This window comes from Homalodisca vitripennis, chromosome 4 (assembly GCF_021130785.1).
Source record: "Homalodisca vitripennis isolate AUS2020 chromosome 4, UT_GWSS_2.1, whole genome shotgun sequence".
NCBI classification, from domain to species: Eukaryota; Metazoa; Arthropoda; class Insecta; order Hemiptera; family Cicadellidae; genus Homalodisca; species Homalodisca vitripennis.
Window position 1 is genome coordinate 130629978 of NC_060210.1, and position 22335 is coordinate 130652312.

General features: G+C 31.2%; 1 protein-coding gene and 1 long non-coding RNA gene across 8 annotated transcripts in view; both read right to left on the minus strand.

Moving 5' to 3' along the window:
- Positions 1-21411, minus strand: part of LOC124360164 (ensconsin) — a 43612-nt gene extending 22201 nt beyond the window's left edge. For 3 of the 7 annotated variants that reach the window (XR_006922215.1, XM_046813542.1, XM_046813540.1), the window contains exons 1-7: positions 21357-21411; positions 14207-14313; positions 12734-12901; positions 11260-11387; positions 8845-8987; positions 7789-7890; positions 3065-3475 (exon numbers count right to left, since the gene is read on the minus strand). Coding sequence is in view for 6 of the 7 variants with exons in the window: in XM_046813542.1 (XP_046669498.1) it covers positions 3065-3475; positions 7789-7890; positions 8845-8987; positions 11260-11387; positions 12734-12901; positions 14207-14313; positions 21357-21396 (1099 nt within the window). In the remaining variant the exon portion in view is untranslated. The remainder of the gene's footprint in view (positions 1-3064; positions 3476-7788; positions 7891-8844; positions 8988-11259; positions 11388-12733; positions 12902-14206; positions 14314-21356) is intronic. The other 4 variants (XM_046813544.1, XM_046813543.1, XM_046813541.1 and 1 more) reach the window with 3 other exon arrangements.
- LOC124360167 lies at positions 3576-7780 on the minus strand. The gene is made up of 2 exons (XR_006922217.1): positions 4996-7780; positions 3576-4882 (listed from the first exon to the last, which is right to left on the minus strand). It is a non-coding gene; the product is annotated as an uncharacterized LOC124360167 (long non-coding RNA).
- Positions 21412-22335: the final 924 nt, after the last annotated feature.

The window sequence follows — 22335 nt, forward strand, 5'->3', positions numbered from 1 at the left end:
TAATTGAAATGTTTTTAGTCAAGTCTAATACTTTGATATTTTTCACATTGAATTGGACTTGACTAAAAAAATTTCAATTACAAAAAAAGTATAGTAAAAAAAATATATTTTACTAAAAAGATCATTGTTATACCTGTGATTTGCTGTTTAGTTTCGATTAAACTCACTAATTACAAACTAAAATTCTACACAGAATCATCATTAAATTCTTTCACTTAATTTACCTATATATATATATATATATATATATATATATATACTTTTGATTAAAGATTAGGACCAATTAAACACCAATTAATATAAAAGCACTAGGTAAACAAGCACCAGGTGGACAAAACAACATAGCCAATCACCACAAAGCAACAACCACATAATAACAAAGAACATGCTGTAAGAAGCATTAAAGAAAATACATACATTTAAGTACAAATGTTATAAGCGGATACTTGAGATGCTTAGAAAGCAAGTTGCAAGTAACCAAGCATTCCGTATAAAGTTAAGTACCTTAATTACATTAAAATTGCAATTAATTATAACTAAGCATTGGCAATTCCATAAAATCCAGCGGAAATAAATCCATTCAATTTTATGAGTTGTTAATGTTCATTTTAATAATAAAGCTTATTTATCAACATACTAGAACTTAACCAACTAATGAAATTTAAAATAGGAAAAAGGAAAGAAACTGTGAAAAACTTTTGTTTATAATATAGACTTTTGTAACTCAACTGAACTGTTTTAATAAAATTTGTATTAAAAAAAATCTTTTACTCCCGAGTGTAGTTATTTTTAATTGGCTTATTCCTGAGCATAGTGCTGCTAGTATGTCATTACTCCTAAAAGAAGTTACAGTATAATTAGATTGTTTTGTTTGTTGTTAATTTACTGCTGTGCCTTGTTCTTCTTTTATATGAGAAAAATTTGTAAACTAAGCTTCTAATCCCAATTGTTGTTGCAGCATTGTCAATAAATATTGGAATAAATAACATTAATCCTAGAATTCAAAGAAATAATTTTGTTTGCAAGTTTGGTTATTGATTAGTGAGTGCCATTTTGATCATTCACTTTTTCTCTGTTACTAAAAACAGTACATAAATAATACTTTCTGCAAATAGCCACAATAAACAACTGTCTGTGAGTGATCATTTCTTATCAGTACCATTGATCTTGTACTGTAGGTACTGACTCTTTCCCTTGTTCTGTTTAATAGGATCCTTGCACAGGCCAGTAGCCTATTAGGGCGGACAGAATAAGGTTTAAAAGAGGATCAGCCTCTTTTTTTTGTAAAAAAAAAGATATATTATCAATCCAATAAGAAAAGAAGTACAGACTTCTATGACTACAGTAAGTATTAAATAACTTTTTGGCTTCAAAATTAGTTTTATAATTATTACATATATTATTATTTTTTTATATTATATATTATATTATTACAATATTAATTTTGAAAGTGCAAACAATTGGTGACATTCTACAGATGATGCATATTTTAGGGACAGGCAGTGAAAGTGTTAAATCAAACCTGTATAATAGGGAATATCGTTTTCCACGATAATCAACAATAATGTAATCATTTTAATGTTAGTAAAATGATTACAATGAAGAAAATCTTTCATTTTTTTACAGAATACAAAATTTAGTTATTATATAAATGACAGGATAAAAAATAAATGCTTAGATAAATAAAACTTAAACACAACTAATGTATAATCAAGATATAAGAGAAACTAGTTTTTACACACTTAACAATTACAGACAATTATACTGATAGTTATGTTAGTCTTAGAAATAATTTGTTGGAAAAGTCTAATTCAAATAGAGAACAACAACCAAATATTAATAAAAATTGTTTTAGTCAGACTTTTAATCAAAAAAGTTTGATCAATTTATGAACTTAAGTTTACGTATTCTTATATTTATTATTAAAAAATAATTGCTATATTCAATATTCCCATTCAATATTTAACATTTTTTTACTTCTGATTGTTTAAATATTTTAACTTAAGTAGAACAACTACCTGAGAAAATGAGTATTGATAAATTACACCAAACAAATGTGGTGTTAATGAGATATTATTAAAACGAATGGAATCCAAATGATGCAGGATTTAAAGAGTACAATCACAATTATACTACTTTCATATATCTGAAGAAATCTAACACAAACAACCGTCATTGAACTGATAACTAAGGACGAAAATAATCCGTATTCACAAATGAAAGATTTATTTCTTCCGAAGGGAAACTAGAAAGGAAACCAAAAATATCGTAACATTTTAAAGAAGCCTAAGATTTGGAAGGTAAACAGAAATATGGGAAGCGCAGGTCTTTTATGAAAAAAAGGAATTTACAAATGAATGTAACATATAGTATTAGTAACTACTGGCTATATGTTCAATTTTTATTAAAGGATGCCTTTATTATTAACTATATCTAGTATTAATTTGATTAGATAAATGTGACTGTACTCTTTACTTGAATGAAATAAGAGTAAACTAACTAAATGCCTATGATAAAAGAAGCAAAATACAAAAATACCCATTAAAATGCATAAAACCAAATAAATCATTCCAATTCTACTATACATAATGCACTAAATCATTCCCTATTACATACACTCCATTGCCATTGTGAAAGAAAACATTTGCGTTTACAAGTTTTTTCATTTAAAAATACAATTTAGAAGACAATAACAACATTATTGTATACTTAGCTCTTTATTAAGATCCAATAATTCATTTAAATTAAACAATCAACATTTAGTCTTTTAGTTCGTACTGTTCAATTTTGTTTTACTAGTTTCACTTGATAATTTTACATCTATTTTAAATTATCTTCTTAACATAGTAAATTTACACCTTACTAAACACTATTTGTTAACCATTAAAAAGTAACAGATTTTTAAAAATAAATTATAATTAATATTAATGTACACATTACATTTAGAATATCATTTTAGCATTTTTTTTTTGTTCAGATTAAAGTATTAAAAAATTTATTACAGGCATTGTAGAAAATCGAAATGGCAATGGAGCGTTTGCTATCGTGAAAGCGGAGTGCATACCTGGTGAGGTGGGCACCGACTCGGCGCGCACTGCTGCAGCCTTGCGCCGCAGCCGCTCGGCACGAGTGGCGCGTGGTGGAGGTACAGGCTGCCCTGATAGGTGCACCAAGCTGCGGGACATGTCGACCCGACGCAGTGGCCTAGCGGCCAGATGCGTCATACTGCGGGACAGTGAGGGGTCACGCGGCTCCTCCACCACGGGAGCACGGGGTTTGCGTGGCTGAGCCAGTACGTCTAGACGCGACATGGAGTAAGCTCTACCTGGGGAGCGCATAGGGCGGGGGGTGAGGTCACGCGGAGATGGCAGCGTGGGTACTAGGTCAGTCTTGCGCCGGGCAGCACGGCTGGACGGTGTTCCGGCGGTCGGTACTGGTGTGACTGTTCCACTCTCCTCCCCATCACCTTCATCCCCTACAATCCACCGGGTTAGTACAACACACATTACACTCAGTTGTGGTCCGTGTCACATTCAAAGTGAATTTTTAATTAATATTTTATTTCAAACACGTTCCACAATTCTAAACTGATTGAAATTTATATTTGAGCTATAACTTTTTTATTTATGGAAATGAAACATAATATTTTGTAAGAAGAGAGTTAACATTTAATCACTGAATGGCCTTGAAAAGAATAACCCTTTACTAAATATAAATTAATCATTTTGAATTTGACAAGGACCAACTTACACAGTAAACAAGAAGTGAAGCTCCAGAAACCATACATTTAAACATTAATAAAACAGATTATAGTTTAAAACTCCCAACAATCAAACGATCAATCTATTAACCCTCACAAACAGCAGTAAGATACAGTTGGAAAATTATTCTCCCAGGGTAGCCAAAACTGTATTAACCCTTTCAGTGTCTTAGCCAGTTCACAAGCTAGCACTCACTACTTTGCCTGCCAGTGGAAGTTTTTTTTAAGTAATAATAAGTACACATATGTTATTAATGCAAAAATTTTTATAACTATTTTTGAACTATTTGTTTTCAATTTGTAATCTCTATTTATTTCATCAGCAATGTATTATTAAGAGGGCACATGGGTTAGCTGCCGACAGTGAATATAAATCTCCGCCTATAACATGAGGTATAAGCCCTAAAATATTTTAAATCCTAAAATCATTATATGTTTAAAAAAACACTTTTGTACAAAAACTTAAATAAACCAAGAATATATAATGAGATAGTGTGAAGATGTCAAACAATAATAATCCCGGATTAAAAAAATGATCAAAAATGATATTGAAAACAAATAAACAACTAAAAGAAACAGGTAGATTGGAAACTTGAATTAGTAGAAGGCCCATATAAAAACCAGTGATAATTAAGTAATACAGCAGAGTCCCAATTATCCATCCTAAACCAGCCGCGGCAAGATTGGATAAGCGAAAAGGTCGGATAACACAAAAAATGATAAAAACGACATTAAAATTGTGTCTGTGGATTGGTCAGATCGTGTATGGGGGCTTTGAATTTTATTTGCACATCAAAATGCACTTAAGGCAAAGTACAAACTAACACTACAAAACTAAACTTAAGCTTGGGTAAAAAAAGTTTGTGACTGTTAAACGTTTTCCCGCAGTTTGCCGTTTTCTGCACTAAAAAATAACTTAATAAACAGTCTGAACTACAGCTTTTAAATGTTTCTTCATATTGTTTTCATATACCTAAAACTTTGTAAAGAGACATTATAAAAAATATTGGTCAATTTCTGCATTAAGGACATTATATAAAGGCTATTTCTACACAATAATTTAGATTACAGAGAGTACAATGTTTGATGATTTACATCTTTTGGTGAGTAAAAAAGAATAACCTCATGTAATTCATTAAGGACATTATATAAAGGCTATTTCTACACAATAATTTAGATTACAAAGAGTACAATGTTTGATGATTTACATCTTTTGGTGAGTAAAAAAGAATAACCTCATGTAATTCTGCCACGCTCCTAACAGCCCAAACTGTTATACACAAACTAATGATTCCACCCTTGGATTTAGGATGCAACAAAATACTGTACATAGATACAGCCTTTACAATAATATACTTTAAATAACTGAATGGAAAATACTATGATCATTGTTCTATGCGACCAATACAGAGTTTTAATAATTATTCTTGTTTTTCATACATTACAAAGGAATAGAAAGAATCTTCTCTTTGCATAAACTGATAAAATGGAGTATCATAGAACTCAGCAAAACTAAAATAAGTCTAACCAACATTTTCAAACAAAATAACTTCCAATTCACATGTATAACTATGTCACATGATAAAATGTCATGTGATTGTACTCAGTTTGTGAACACATTTGCTTTTCAGCTATTTGCTTGTTGTTACCATTGTTACTTATAAGACAAAAATAAAACTGTTACAATTTTATTCCAACCTTTATTTTGAACTTCTGACATCAAAATCAATTTAGAGCTATTGGACATAGGGACAAACACACAGACGGATGGACAGACAGTGACTTGATTTTAAGTATAACATGTAGAGTCTTTAATAAAAAATATACCAATTCTTTAAAAATTTTGAAAGCTGTCTTTAAAAATAATTTCTTTTACTTTGCTTTAGTGCTATTTAACCCTTCAAGCTGGTTTGACGTGTATAAAACGTCATCCCAAAAGTGTAGTCAGCTGCGGTTTGACGTGTATTTAACGTCATGACACGACATTCCGTCATGTGGTGAAACCTGTCGTTATTTTGGTGAACTATATCGGACTCGGGCTATATGGAATACGTTGTCTATGAGTTGGTCGATCTTTTGCAGCTGTTTGGAGTCGAAAATGAGTGCGACAGAGACAGCTGTATTGTTTACAAAACTGAGCATCTGACCTTGACATTATGCGTACTCAGTTCGTTCGCGCCGGTGCAACTTGTTGCTATGCAATGCGTTCTGTGATTGTTGTCTTGTGTTTTTAATACTATTTTGTTGAATAATATAATGGCAAGCTACATTTTATAGTTATCCCAATCAGTGTTGTAACTTTAGAATCACGTAGGAGTGTGTATAACTTACATTTATAATGTAGGTTATTGTGAAATGTGCAGCAACGTGTTGGGTATATATATCTTTGTTTGGTTAGAGTGAGGTTATTTTCGGGAGTGTTATTGCATTTAATTATTGCATTTCTTAACAATTTGGTAAAACAATTGTGTTGATAAAGTGTCTACAGCCCGAGAAATAAAGGTTTTTGTAAAAGCTTGCGAAAATATGGTGCGATCTGGAAAATAGTCCCGCAGTAGGGTCCGGCTTGCATTTAAATACTCCCGCCTTGAAGGGTTAAAAGTAATACAACCAAATAATGTATTTTAAATAATTAAACACATAAATACTGTTAGTAAAACAAAAACAAACAATATTTCATGTTATTCAATAAACACAAACAAATTATAAACACGCATCAACAAAGCCTTGTAGTACAAAATCTTTGCAGTAAACGTTTGATTTTTCACAATTGTTAACATTAGCTATTAGGATGAAAATAGTGTCAAGAATAATATATATATATAAATGGTTTTGTAAATCTGTATTTCTAATTCGAATCTGTAAAAATCATATTGAATGATAATACAAACATATATACATATTTACTTACAAACAATGAACATCCAAACACAACCCCACTCCAAATAGATCTAAGAATAATTGTAGATTTTAATTAACTTAACTCTAATTTTAAAGAGCAATATTAATGCAAATATAACACCATAATTGATTCATATATAAATTTCATGTACGTAATTATAATAGTTTTCTTCAATTTATCTCCATAATAATCGGGAGTCAGGATTATTGACTATTGGACTGTAAGATATTAAAACATATATAAAAGTTCAATTTTACTGAAAAACCCCAGTAATTAAATACTTTATTATTAATTTGTAAAACAGGAAGAACAAAGAGTTACACAAATTCCAGGTATATTGAGGAGGAGTGTATGATGTATATTTCATGTGCAAAAGTGCAATATTGTAATGTTGTGTTGGTCTTTTTATTGCAAGAAATCATAGAGGCAGGAAGGTCCAGCATGCTCGACAAAATAATTCATACCAAATTAATTGATAAACTGTAGTTAAATTCAAGCATTATTTAATTGCTTGAATATAAAAAACAACAAATAAAAGCTGATATAAGATTAATACTACGTTTGTAATTCAATTTATCATTTAACTATTACTTAAATGCAAAAAGGCAAGTACATAAAAAGCACAATTAAATTTTGTCTCGAACAATTTACTTTACAGACCCTATAACAACACATTTTTAAAATTCTTCTAGAGATACTTTGGGGTTTATGGTGCTTATTGCTATATTTATCACACAGTTTGATGCTGTTTCTGAATATTTAACCTGGAAAAACTACTGCTTTAAGTCTTGTAAGATAGTAGTCTTAAATAAATAATATATTTTTAAATTGTTAATAGAATTAATACATATTTTCTGGGTATGACTTTCTTAGTTCTTTTATTATATTTTTATGAAATACGAAAATAAAACTTTTACATTTGTACTAAAACTATTAAACACTAATTCAGTTAGATATTCTAAACACATATACAAAACGAATTGTAAATAGTTAGCATTGTTTTATAACCTTTGCAATCATAGCCAGCTACAAAAATATTACGGTAAACAAGCATCAGCACAGGACAAGACATCTGGAAACAAACCAAGTGCGCAAGCTTAGTACACCGATGTGGGGGGTGACTCACCGCCGAGGGATAAGGAGGGGGGGACAACAGGGGACAGAGGGGTGGACCCCCCTGCTACAGTGCTGTCCCACTGAAATACATCATATATACTGGTGCGTCCATCTGCAAAACACTCGTTATTCAAGTAAAAGCTAACATTAAATCGCTTATCCCTATAATAATGCTGTATATGCACACAAAAGTACAGTGCTTGTGATTACTGTTTGCTAACTGAAAGCTAGGTGCATAACATAATATATTCTTAAATATTGATTCTACTTGTCATCAAACTCAAATGCAACACAACAAAATATGAAATATATGACTTTTTCATGAAATGAGCTACTGAATGTTCAACCATTAATATGAACGCTGTATATGCACACAAAAATACAGTGCTGGTGATTATTGTTTGCAAACTGAAAGCTACATGGTGCTCAACACATATTCGTAAGTATTCATTTTACTTGTCATCAAAGCCAAATGTAACACAACAAAATATGAAATATATGACTTTGATCATGAAATGAGCTACTGAATGTTCAACCATTAATATGAACGCTGTATATGCACACAAAAATACAGTGCTGGTGATTATTGTTTGCAAACTGAAAGCTACATGGTGCTCAACACATATTCCTAAGTATTCATTTTACTTGTCATCAAACTCAAATGCAACACAACAAAATATGAAATATATGACTTTTTCATGAAATGAGCTACTGAATGTTCAACCATTAATATGAACGCTGTATATGCACACAAAAATACAGTGCTGGTGATTATTGTTTGCAAACTGAAAGCTAGATGGTGCTCAACACATATTCGTAAGTATTCATTTTACTTGTCATCAAAGCCAAATGTAACACAACAAAGTATGAAATATATGACTTTGATCATGAAATGAGCTCATGAATATCCAATCATTAATATGAATGAGGATGAATAAGTTAACTGTGACTTTCATAAGCTGTGATTGAATAAATTAGAACAGTGACTGGAAATAAATTTTATACCATTGATCTAAAGTTTATCAACAGTATGAGATACATTCCAAAAGAAAGAGCAGATGTTTACCTGGCTGCTTAGTCCGGTTGATGCCTCCAGCGGATGTAGCACGTTTCTTGCTTCCATCAAGTTCTCGCTCTGAACTGCGCCTTGTCAGAGGTCCTGGGGCAGCTGACATGGACAGCATCATCACGTTACTGGTTGATGTTGCCCTGAAACCAGTTATTATTTCAATTAGTTTTTTTGTTGTTATTATATTTCTACTCTTTGATTAATTTTAATTTTTGAACATACTAAAAAAATATAATTTTTCAGCTGTAAATATACCAGATGTCTATATTAAGTATTGCCCTCTCTTTCTCTTAACCTTTGAATGAATGCAGTCAGAAACTTTTACTTGTGTGTACATTAATAGCGTTTAACATGAGGTTTTGTGGTGGGAAATTAAGTCCTTTCTCCCTAAATGAAACATATAATTCTCAATCTATATTTTTATTTTTATTGTTGGCTAAATTACACATAGGGTGAAAAGTATGTATGCTTTTAGACTTTTTTGTGACAATGACTATTAAATAACAATTATATATATTAACATTTTCACTGAAAACCTTTTTTAAAATCAAACAACATTTGAGGAAAAACCCATTTTTATTTTTATATACTACATATTGGTCTTTTTTCCATCAAATAGGCCACAACTTCTATACAGCTAATCATTAAAATTCAACTTTAAGGATGTACAGAAGACAAAAATATTAACCCAAACCCTGACTGACATTCAAAACAAGCGGACAAAAACCAAAGATATACATTACGTCTATTACTCTTTCAAGAAGTTTACCAAACAAGCAAAACAGAATTATTCAAGCTCGAATTAACATTGAATACGCCATCTTTTGGGAAAGGTGGATATAGAGACTTTATAGTTTTATGTTTTTAATTGATCAAAGCCGCTAAAATGTGGAATAAAAATTGGACACTATATTAAAATTGATTTAAGATTTTATTTTAAATGGCCTCTTCCTCACCACATAGCGCGAAAAGGGCAAAACACTCCACCCACCAAAAAGAATGATACTAAATCCTTTAAAGAACAACAACTTAACAAGTTCTTGTCTATACTTATTTAAATTAAAGGCTTAGTGAACACGCAATATAGAGAAAAGGTAATATAAATAATACTTAATCATGTGGTGCCTTGTACGGCTGAATGTGAAGGCACCAGTTCCATGACACTGGAGCTTGTATACTAACCTGGGTTTCAATCCTTTTCCTGGTACATTTTTACTGGTCTGGTGCACTTGTGTGAGGGTCATCTGTCTGTGGTAACGTTGGTGGGAGGATACACCTTAATTAACGGCAGTTGGCTTGAGTTATAATTGACACGATCAGTAAATTCATATGTACAAGGCCAGAAGTAATTGTTTTCAATTAGTTTTATATTTTTAATCAGTTTATGTGGGTTTATGGTTTTTTGCCATAAACCTTTTGAATTATAATTATAAAATTAATTTTATACTACATTAAAATTAACATTGTTGTAAAATATATCCAGCTTTGGGTGCACTCAGTTTCCATCTAGTTTTACTTGTTTCTTATTGGATTTTTCAGGACATTTGAAGACAGGATCTATAAAAAACATATATGTTCCCACTAGACATCTTGAACAAACCAACATTTTTGATCAGCCTACTGATTTCAACTGTTAATAAAACTAGCAATCCAGTTGTAATTGTATAATCAATGATCAAGGGACAAAAAGGTCTGTAACCTTCCACTAAAACAGTGACCTGTTTGTGATTTCTGTGACCAGTAGACACCCTGTTATTAAATTAACCATCACATAAAAATTAAATCATTGATTAGAGGCTTTCAAGGATCAGGTGGTTAGTACCAAGAAATTTCATAACAGCAGATCTCTTATCACTATAATTGAAATTTACTTGGGGTTATGAGCTGAAAGATATGGTCTTTTTAATATTACACTTAATACTTTTTTTATTCAATTACTATAATGCTCCGGTTTTTTAGAATTATTAATTGAACTAAAATTTTGCCTCAAACTAATGGAATACTATACTTGCTATTTCCAGATCATTAGCTACTTAGAATCTCAATTTTAGTAAATGCTCCTACTATGTGGAGCAAGAGTGCTTATGAATTACTTTTTACCTGTTTAATATAAAATGAATGGCAGATAATATGAACTCTATATGTGGTGAATATAAAAATGTTTTGAGTGGATATGGTTTGTCAAACAGGAAAAGACAATATCTTATCTTGCTGCTTTAATCACAAAGTAGATGTTCAAATTAAAAAATTTGAAAAAGACAATATTTTTTACACTATATATATTTCAGAAATTATGATATCCTCATAATGTAACTTAATTATTATTTTAATTTATAGTTTTATGGAGGATCCAGACTGCTAAATGCTAACCAAATTTAATACACTGCTACATTATAGTAACCATAATCTGACCTTCTAGTTGCCCAGTACGATCCACCAGTATCTGCAGGTTCCAGCATCCTCGGTGTAGAACTGCCAAATGCAAACACAATAGAACTACGTTCATTTCTCCTTTTGGTTTCTATCCTCGCTTCACGCTCCTGAAAAAAAAGTTTTTTATATTTTAATAGTCAATAAATGTATGAAGGCCACTCAAGAAGTAATAACACCAAATGTAATGTGTTCAATCGCTGTAACAAGCCAAGATACGGCATTTGTTAGATGTTAAACAACTCTAAATCTTTTAAAAGTAGTACTGAGGAAAACAAATATCCCAGTAAAGGTAATATTGATTAGAGCACAAAAAACATAACTTATCAACTAAGCTGTAAATTATGTCCCAAAGGTTATATTGGCAAAACCATCACTCTATTAAGAGTAAGAATAAACAATCATCAATTTCATATTGTTCATAAAAATTATGAGAGACCATGTGGTTCAAAACAATCAAAATAAACAAGAAAATTGTTTCAACCTAAAAGAAATTTATTATTTAGAGCCAAATCCCAACCTTAGCAGTAATTTAATTGATTTAAGAAATGTTGAAATCACATATCAATTAAATTTTTTAATTTTTAAATAAAAAAAAGATAGATAGATATTAAAGAATAATTCATGAAAAGTACTTGCTCAAAGTACTGCCACAGAGCCCGCACTTTGATTCAATTACTTTGCATTTGGCTTTTTACTTCATACATTTTAAAATGTAATAAGTTAATGAACATTTGACTGGAGGACTAAATATGTGTCAAAGTACTTTAATATTCATTAAATGGCAATAACCTTTTGGAATATACAATAATATTTCCATTTTTACGAAGGTAAAATTTTCTATGTATCCCAATAATGTATATTATATTTAAATTGTATGATACAATATTTATTATATCAATGATGTATGAACTGACTTTACAAGACCATACTATAATAAAGGCTGGAATGCTGCCCCCCACCACCAGTCTCCTCATCACACTAGCCGCATACTCCTCTAGTATTGATTATAAGTGCACAAATCATCTGTCATTAGTTGTTGGCTGCTACAAACTCTATTGTTATACAAAGATTTGCAAAGTATTTATGTTACTTTAAAATCTAATGTTAAAAGAAAATAAAAACTTACTACTAATAATAAACAAACTACTCTTGAAAAGTCAAAATGTTCTCTACCAAGTATGGCATTTAATTATCTTAGCATTGAAAAAAAAAACTATAAAATACTTACAATTTTGAGGCTGAGCACTGAATATTCCCATTGAATGAAGTGGAATGGCAAAACAAGTTTTGTGATGTCATTAAGAATAAGAATAAGAATCAGGAAGATAATAAGAATCCATTGCATCAGGACTCCGGCCTGTATTATAGTCTGACCATGACTGTAGCCACTGTATAGTCTTATTACTATTTTCACTCCATTAATAAAAGCTGCAGGTGGAGAGAGGTTACTTACTTGGTTTTTTCTTAGGATTGCCTCACGCCGATCCCGCTCTGCCTCCCAGATTTGGCGTTTTCGCTCCTCAACCTGCAACCGCCGGTCAGAGTCCCGCAGTCGCAGCTCTTCCATCCGTCGCCGCCTCTCCTCCTCCTTCTGCTCCCGGAACTTCTGGGCGGCCAGAGCCTTCACACACATACAACACTCAGCCATGGACTATGATCTGGATCTCTCACTACCTCATTGTACTTCTGATTCGATTGATTAGTCACACTTATAACCGTGTCTATAATTCTTGTTACTTCAATTGAAATAAATTTAACTCAGCGTGACTTTAACTAATGCTTTAATTCGCTAATAATATTTCACGCTAACATGTTTTAGCTTGTTCTTAGAATACAATAATTGTGAATTAAAAGATACTAGTACGTTATGTTAACAACAAAACTGATATTATCTTATTATCAATATAACCTTATTTTCTTTGCTACAAGGTTTGGCAATTTCTGTTTGACTAAAAAATTTTCTCCTGTGAGTGAAACATTTTTACATAAAAATTGTTTGATTTTTTATTTATTTATTGTCCACTTTACTTTTTCACTTTTTACACCAAGGAAAGACATTAACATTTGTGTTTCAACTTAGTTGGATTTCTTCTCACAAAAACTTAAGTTTTTATAAATACGTATATATGGGCGGTAGCTCCAGCGGAGGGGGGGGGGATGATTGCGGCAGAATAGTTCTCAAGTAGTATTTAATTGTTTGCTGACCTTCCCCTTCCCAATTGCCTCAAATCGCCACATCAGAAAGCATAATGCTAAAGTCTCATCACCTTCAACTGCCTTGCTCTACTTTGTCATCATCACTCTGTTTTATGCTGCCATTATACAGTGGTTTCCCACACTTCTCATAAATTAATTTATTTGCAATAACATTATCTTTCATTGTTGAATGTTTTGCTTCGTTGTTCTGATATAAAACTTTTGTACACCACTCCATTGATAGCGTCACAATCCCATCTACAAAATAAGCTTTTTCTGGATAAGGAAAAAGAACACGATATTTCATAACCAGAAAATATTAAGTCTAAGTTTTGTTATGAGAAATACACCAATAATCATGTAACTTTCGTATGTACAACATATAAACATAAAACAAACAACAAACATATAAACATAAACATTAGTTTTATTGCAAAGTTAATGCAAATTATTACCTTATTTACTTTAATTTTGCAAGTCTAAAATTTTGATAACACTACAACATAAAAGTAAATAATAATAAGCTTTAAAACAATGTATGATATGCAACAGTTCTGTTTAAAGTAAGTTGTGGAAATTAGAAAAATGTGTGTGAGTTAAGTGATGTTTGTCTGCACCAAAATCACATTTTGGTAATTTAACCAGGAAAGGGTTAAATAGTTTTAAAACATACAATACACGTGAAGCGCTATCGAAAAGTTTTTGCTTTTCATCAGTAAATGGAATTCACCTGCTGCTTGAGTTCTTCAAGTTTCTTTTGTCGTTCTTCATTCTGCCTTTCTTTCACGATCCGCAGCCTTTCTTCACGGTCTCGTTGGCTGGCCGCACTCTCCTTCCCTGCACAACACAAACCATGTCAATTAAATATATTGATAACAACACACGCTTATTGTTCACTAATATCAAACAAGAGTTTCAACAAAGAAGAACAAGCACCACAAAAGGACTATTTTTACAGTCAATTTCATTTCATTATCAAGAACTTTGTACAAGTCATTCTCAAGAATATATTAACATACAAAGAAAAGAAACTACTACTGTAAACCACATAGTTTTAAAGATAATTAAGTCTTGGAGTTCTCATAAATTTATGTCCTTAATACTAAAAGTGTTATAGTAATCTCATATTGCCAACAGGGCAGTTCGTTTACACTAATCTGAACAACTCGGGTGACTTAAACGGTTTGAATCACAGATCAAAGCTATTAATTTGGTAAGAACAGTTTAGGAACTAAAGTAAAGGCCATCATTTTACTCAGTTAGAGTAAACATGAGTAAATTTGCTGTTCTACCTACTAATAGGGATTCAGAAACATGGCTACCATTAACTGGGAGCAAAACCAATTCAAGTTTAGATCTGAGTGAAATTGAGTAGGTCAGATTAATTGCAGTTTATAACAGATTTAGAGTTAGATAGAGCAAGGTAAATGAGGTAAAGAAGTTTAATATCTTTCACATTATTACAGTTTTGATTTTACTAGACTTAAAACTATGCTCTAATTAATTTCCAGTTGCAACACTTTGGCATGTTTCGAACTTCCAGATGTTAAACTGTAGTACGTTTTTTCCCTCACTATACCTTGAGCTTCCACAAGTCACATTGTATTATATTTTGACATTCTAGCTTTCACAACATGTGCCATGTTTCAGCCTGATTCACGATAATTTATCATAGATAAATGACTAGATTTTCAATCTCTTAACTATGTCTAAAAATATCACTAGAGAAAGCAATCTACTCATTATATAAAACAATTATCATAAATTAATATTTATTTTGTTACTCCTTAATAACAAGATTATACACTCTCAACTTCGGATCACCACATGAAACTGTGTTTATGGTCGCCTTCCACTTTGATGCACATTGGTCAGTGAGATTACTTACTCTCTGTGACCTTGTCTACAGACTTCTGTTGAACTTGCCTTCAAATGATAAAGCTGGCTTATTTGTTTTTCTGAATCATATTATAGCCCACTGTAAAGTAATAATCTCTTTCCTTGTTTCTTTCTCTAACACTTCATCAAAACTTGTTTTACCAACTCACAGAAGTTTCACTTACTTCATAACAGCTGTACATAGTAAACAATCTGTTGTGAGTCCGAAAATATATTTTATACTTATTAAGATAAACTACTAAGAATTTTAAATATCACATTAATGAAACCATATTTAATATTTGTAATAGCATTTTTACCTATTCATAATGAAAGCATTCTTTTTTTATTCATCTATGATGACTACAGGACAAATACTTGTAAAATAAATACACCTATTTTTTTAATTCCTATTTTCAGTACATATGATGATTTTCAGTGATTTTAAATGCAATTATAGTCAACTAATTTATTAAAAAATTTTTTAAATTATTTTTTGCCTGAAATTAACAACATCTCATTGTTGTCTTCCTTGTGTAGAGAGATACTTGCACAAATCCATACTTGAAGCTGTGTGACGCAGGAACAAAACAAACATAAATCTATCTATGCAACTGAACCTTCAGGGAGACTGTGTGAGGATTTTCAATCTAAGGGTAATTATACTGTTCATAGTTTCAGATTTGTAAACAAATAATGTTCAAACAGTTTAAATGTTTCTTTTGGTAAGTACAAGAGAAATATTTTACATTGCGATCAATAATAAATATATTTATTGATGAAAAATCAAATGTTTTACTGTAAAACAATAATAGCCAGTTGCTGATTAAATTGGTAGTTTTGAGTTCAATATTTTATGTTTTTTAAATGATTGCAAACTGTGAAAAGTACATTTGTTATACACTGGCATCAGTTACAATGATCAAAATAATTTATTCAAGATTATATAAGAAATACTGCAACATTATAACTAAGAATTGCAGATTTCAGTTATTACAAAAATTAATAACAAAACACAACAGAAACTAAGAACATCATTATTTGCAATACAAGTTCTTATAAGGAAAACAGTGTTAATTATCCACATAGTAAAACTGGAAGAGTATTTTAGATTTTCTGTACTGAACATTAGAATAAGAGTTAACTGTATATAATCGGCTGAAAGATTTTATCTTTCGCTCTACAAAGTTTTGTACTGGCACTTCAAGTAAATTTTTAACTTGATTTTGAGTACTGGATTAATGTGAAAGAATACACATTAAGTGAACACAATTAAAAAAGCAAGCTGAATGTTTTAAATATGCATCTTCATCAATGCAGCTCAGACGTCCACCTGTCATTAGCTCTACAACATTATTCATTGACTCAAGAGAGCTAAAACAGAGGTGTTTCCATTCACAGTTTCATTTGGGTTCAAATGGGGAGAAAGCAGTGCAAACAAATGGAGGATCGAAATGCAAATTCTTGTTTTCACTGAATAATGGGCCTTTTTGAAAACACAACATGTGCTTGTAGAAGCTTATTTGACTAATGGATTCCAAATGTGGTACAATCGTGTAACTTTAATTGATTGATAAACTAAACACAACTTTACAATTCACTGAGTTGACCAGATATTTACACCGTACATTGTAGCTATACATGAGTACATGCACATATGTTATAATGTGAGGATATACACTGTGGCCGTATGCAAACATCCATTTCAATAACATGAGAGTTTTATTATTGCAATGTTAAAAAATAACATCATGGTTTAAGTTTACTATACTGCAGCACACCCTGTCGTCAAATTGCTACAGTCTCTATTATCATAGTGGCACATTTTTCTTTATCCCATTTTATAATTGTTAACATTTCAAAATTTACTAATGTTTAATTTATAATCATTAATAGTACATTGAAATCTAGTATTTTTTAGTATATAATTATTTACTTGACAATAAATACTAACTGTAGCATACTAGTGAAATTCAGTTGTACATACTTATAATTTTAAAACAATTTAAACAATGTTTACGACTTTTTGTAAAATTTAAATTCAATACAGTAAATTATGTACGTAATTTTTGTCAAACCAAATACTTTATTTACTATAAAAAACTTCATATTTTCAAAGAATTATATTTATAAAAATAGCAAATTAATGCTTATTTATACAACTCTCAGTATGTTTCAATCTAACAAATAGATGGGGTTGTTTATTAACGAAGGAAAACATTTTAAAACCCATTTATTTCGCAAACCTGTACAGCAATTTAATCACAAACTTGTGTCAACAAAAACATAGTGAAATCTAGAAGCCTACAAGAACTGTTTGTTGACTTTAGAACTAGGTAATCAACAATCTGCAGACAAGGCTGTACAAACAACAGGAGTTCAAATGTGAAATGAAACGGTGACAGTGCTCTAGGACTAGGGGGTGCTGGGGGCTGAGAGTGATGTGACAGAGTAACTCCGTAGGCCTAGAGTAGTTGATGGATCGATTGTCTAGCACCAGGAGGCCTATTATGGTTCAGCACAATACAGTCTTCAGTCTCGCACAATGAACACTTCAACTCTGCCTGTGCCACTAATCATAAGAGGGAATCATAAACCAGTCTTACCGAAACACTTCACTCCCATCAGGCACCGCTGCACTAGTTTTAGACCATCTCCATAATGACTGGTACATTGTATGTATCGATATGTGTGTATGTGGTGTGATATTATCCATATCAAAGTGAGACAATATACATAGTTAACTGACTATGAGTAACTATTTCAGAACACATGCCTCAGCAGACAGTTGTGGTTTTGCAGTGACAGAAACTATTCAAACACCTAGTTCAATTAACCTAGGAACACATCTATCTATCGTCAGTGCAATCTCAGACATCTAGTGCTGTAGCTACTTCATTTTGCATGCTTTAGTAAAGTTAATTTTGTGCTGTTTACATTTGCAGTACAACTTGTCTTGGGAGGTTTGGTTGGAAAATCTGAATACAATTTCAGAGTTGTAAACAAATTATTGACTAGTTACTGATATTCATGTTTGATCTTAACAGTAAACAGTTCAAAGATTTTCAGCTCAGTCTACCAATACACTGAAGGATGAGCAGTTTGGAGAGTCACAAAATTTACTAAATATCAGAATTTTAGGTGGAATTGGTGTACTGTACTAAGCTGTACTGTGTTAAGTAGTTACTATCTACAGTGCATAAAAATTCTATGTGGACAAGTTTATTCGGAAAAGACATTGTAATGGCAAAATTCACAATTCTATCTCATTTAATAAGATTTTTTTGTAATTTCGGGGGTCACCGAACTTTATGGATAAGTTAATTTTTAATAAATAAAAACAACCACCATAATTAACAATTATATAAAAAAATTATTATTTATGAAGAACAATATAGATTGCTGCAATGTAGCACACATCTTCGGTAAAATAAAAATTGTTTGCAGAACTGATTTGTTTAAAAATCTGCTACAAAGGAAACATTTGCTTCTATAAAGATATCACAGAATGTCAATATCTTAATTTTTGAAGTATAACGTTTTAGAAAAAGGGAATATATTTTATACAAATTCAATGTTTGGTTATTAGGACATACATTTAGAAAAATGTGCTAATCAAAAAGAAAGTAGCATTTATATTTATAATCATTTCAACTGTTGACATAACTTCAATAATCAAAGTAAACGTAAAAAATAAAAATCCAAAGAAAGGGAGCGGAATAGAGCTACGCTATAGTCTAGCTAACACAAACAACACAACGCACAGCACACTTCAAACGAGTCTACCTGGGTTGAGGGGGAGGCTGCCGTCATACACCTGAGAGACGGCGTCGTCCGCAAACCAGCTACTGGAGCCTGCAGAGCCACACAGTACATTACAAGTGGAACACTCTATACAAGTAATGATGCTCAGCAATACGAAATCAGATACACAACTCCAGTTATAATGTTCAAATCCTTCAACAGTCAGTTACCAAGTGATAGAGACAAAAGTGAGTGATGAATCTTGCAGAATTGATCCCAACATCCAAGCAAAATTGACAGCCACAGTCGGCACAAAATACGTTGTAGAGATTCAATATAGTTCAGCAGAAATTGATGATTCACCAAACTGATTGTCCCTCCTGCATTCAAAGACTAGCCCAAATTACAATGTAAATGTGATTAAAATCACAACAAACTAACTTTTACATCTTTAACGCCTTTAGTCATTATAGAATTATAAAAGTAGTTCATGGAAAAATATATAGTAACCTATTTTGTAGATATATTGTTGATTTGTTAAGGTAGGGAGGGAGGGTTGTCTATCCTTTAGTTTGAAGTTTCAATTACGAGCTGTCCAGGACGCATCTGGCTCGAGTGGAATTGGATTCCTTTGTGGTTACCAGTGACTCTTGTGCTCGCAGGTATCTAGGAAGACTAAAAGTGTAAACGACCACACTGTTTTTATAAAACTCTGTCCTCCCACCAGAATGACATAATTTAGTTATCCATATAGCCTAAGAGTAGATCCAAACATAATAGAATTTATTTATATATTTATCCGTGTTATATCTTTTACTGTTAGTTACTTTGTTTTATGTTCTCCATTTCACAATATCCAAATTTTGTTTAAAAAGGAAAACAAATGATAACATTCTTTTTTCACGTAATAGTTGCATTTTGTCTCTTGGCACTAGAGAGGTTATTACATGCAAATATTCTTTGTCATATACATAATTGGTTAGTTCATTGGCCTTTTGATACACAAAACAAATTGTATCTGTTGCTACTAATAGGGTTATTACCAGTACTGTTTATTTTGTAACTTTGTGTGTTGTAAGTAATTACTTCTTTGGCTTTTGCATCCACAAAACTGTTTTTGCTTTGAATGTTTTTAGGCAAAGATGTCCTTTTAACTTAATGTATTTTTTTGTTGTTGGCTATATTACAATTTTGTTTTGTGTTGGACTAACATTGTAATAAATCTGTCTTGATTTTCTTAAGAAAGGGTAATGTTTGTACTAAATAAATTTTAAGTTTTAATCAAGCACTATTTTTTCATACAGTTTGCTAAGGGGATTTATTTGTGAAAAACATAAAAAGATAATTGTGTGAAATAACTACTTCATTAAATTTTGGCTTTTCTTTATAACAAAACTAGTTTTTTCTAGTCCACCAAACAGAATGGTTAGCTAAAAAAAGGAGAAGGATCTTTATATATATAAATATAAATATATATATATATATATATAAATATATATATCTTTTTTGGGACCTCTTTGGGCCCAGCCATGCCTCTACTGTCAGTAACGGAGATAGAGAGGGGGGGTTTCATGACAACAAACTTTAAATAGTAATCTCCCCTTATTTTTGAAGAAGTTTCGAAACTAACAGTTATTCTGAATTATTAATATCTTACTATAACTCAAATAAAATCTAACAAGCATAGTTTTCATCCTTGGTTTTCTAAAACGTGGATACATTACAATAATGCATACAATCTAAATGTTGATTTAAACATGTTTTTTATTAAAGGTTTTATTTCAATACTGTTTTTAATTTACCATTGCTAAATTGAAAAAATTGTACAACTAATAATATTTTATGGAATACTAAAACTTAAAATACATGTAATACAACAATAGTTTGTTACCAATTCAGTGCAACAAAATATCAAAAAATTAGTATCACTAAATATGTTTTGAGATAAGCAATCTGATGTCTTCTTTAAGTGGTACCGATCCAAAACATTAACTGGACATAGTAAATCACCAATAAAATCCTGTCAACTACAGTAAATTTCTATTACCAAAAACAAACTTTAAGCAAAACAACAACTTTCAGTCTAAATGACATATAATATAATCCTTTGAATTAAAACAAAAAGTCCTCTAAAATAAAACAGTTGAAAAAATGTAAATACACCCTTCAAATGTCTATAATAAAGCAAATATTGTTTTGCAAAGCAGTCATCAAAAAGACAAAGGTAGTATATGAATGAAAGAAGTGTAAACACTTACAAACAAATGCATCAGAGCAGGGGAGGTAAATTAAATTCATTATATGGACAGAAGTGAGACAGGAGAGCAGAGTAGAGCAGAGCAATGAAGTATGGTTAGAGAGAGTTTGAGTCTCACCCAGATAGTGAGCTATGTCTGACTCATTGCAATTACTTCATCACTTCCTCTTCAGTTTAACTTCTTACTCACATTCTTTTACCATCTTCGAATCCATAAATCTTGGAAAAAGTGGTTCCATCTAAATCATGTACTACATATTCAGTAATGACATGTTCTTATAAGATGTTGAATAAGAACATTGAAAGGGGAGTTAGGAGACTAAATAAAATATAAAATGTAATCCACACATCACTGTCTATTTCAATCACGGAATCTTAGAAGAAACCTTGAGGCTTAAAAATCTAAAATTCAGTAAACGCCAATTTGCTAGTAAATCTTTTTTGTTAACTTTTATCTATAAACATGAATCACAATTATTTATCACATTATTGTATTGTAGACATATAACTTTTGTTACTGTCGCATTGTAATTTTATAGATGGCTGTGAAAACCTCAACACCTTGCATGAAGAATACATCACGTTAACCATGGCTTATTTCACTGACGAGAAACTTTCCAATAATCAATCCATACAGATGAGTCCATGTATTAGTAATATTATTTTATATTACCTACTTAAACTAATTATTAATCTTCAAAATAATATTACAATTCAAGACATATTTTAAGAGTTATGTTTTGCATGTTATTTAATTAAACACAACGGAAAATGTTTCTAATGGAAATGGATTAATCAAATATAATGTCTTCAGGTTATATAATAATTAAGCATAAATAAATAATACATAAACATTTGAAATTTAATATCGTGTACATTTTAACAAAATACAATCATAATAATATTACTGAGATTACAAAGCAGGTAACAGTACAGCCACCCCCCCCCCCCCCCACCCCCCCCCCCCCCCACCCCCCCCC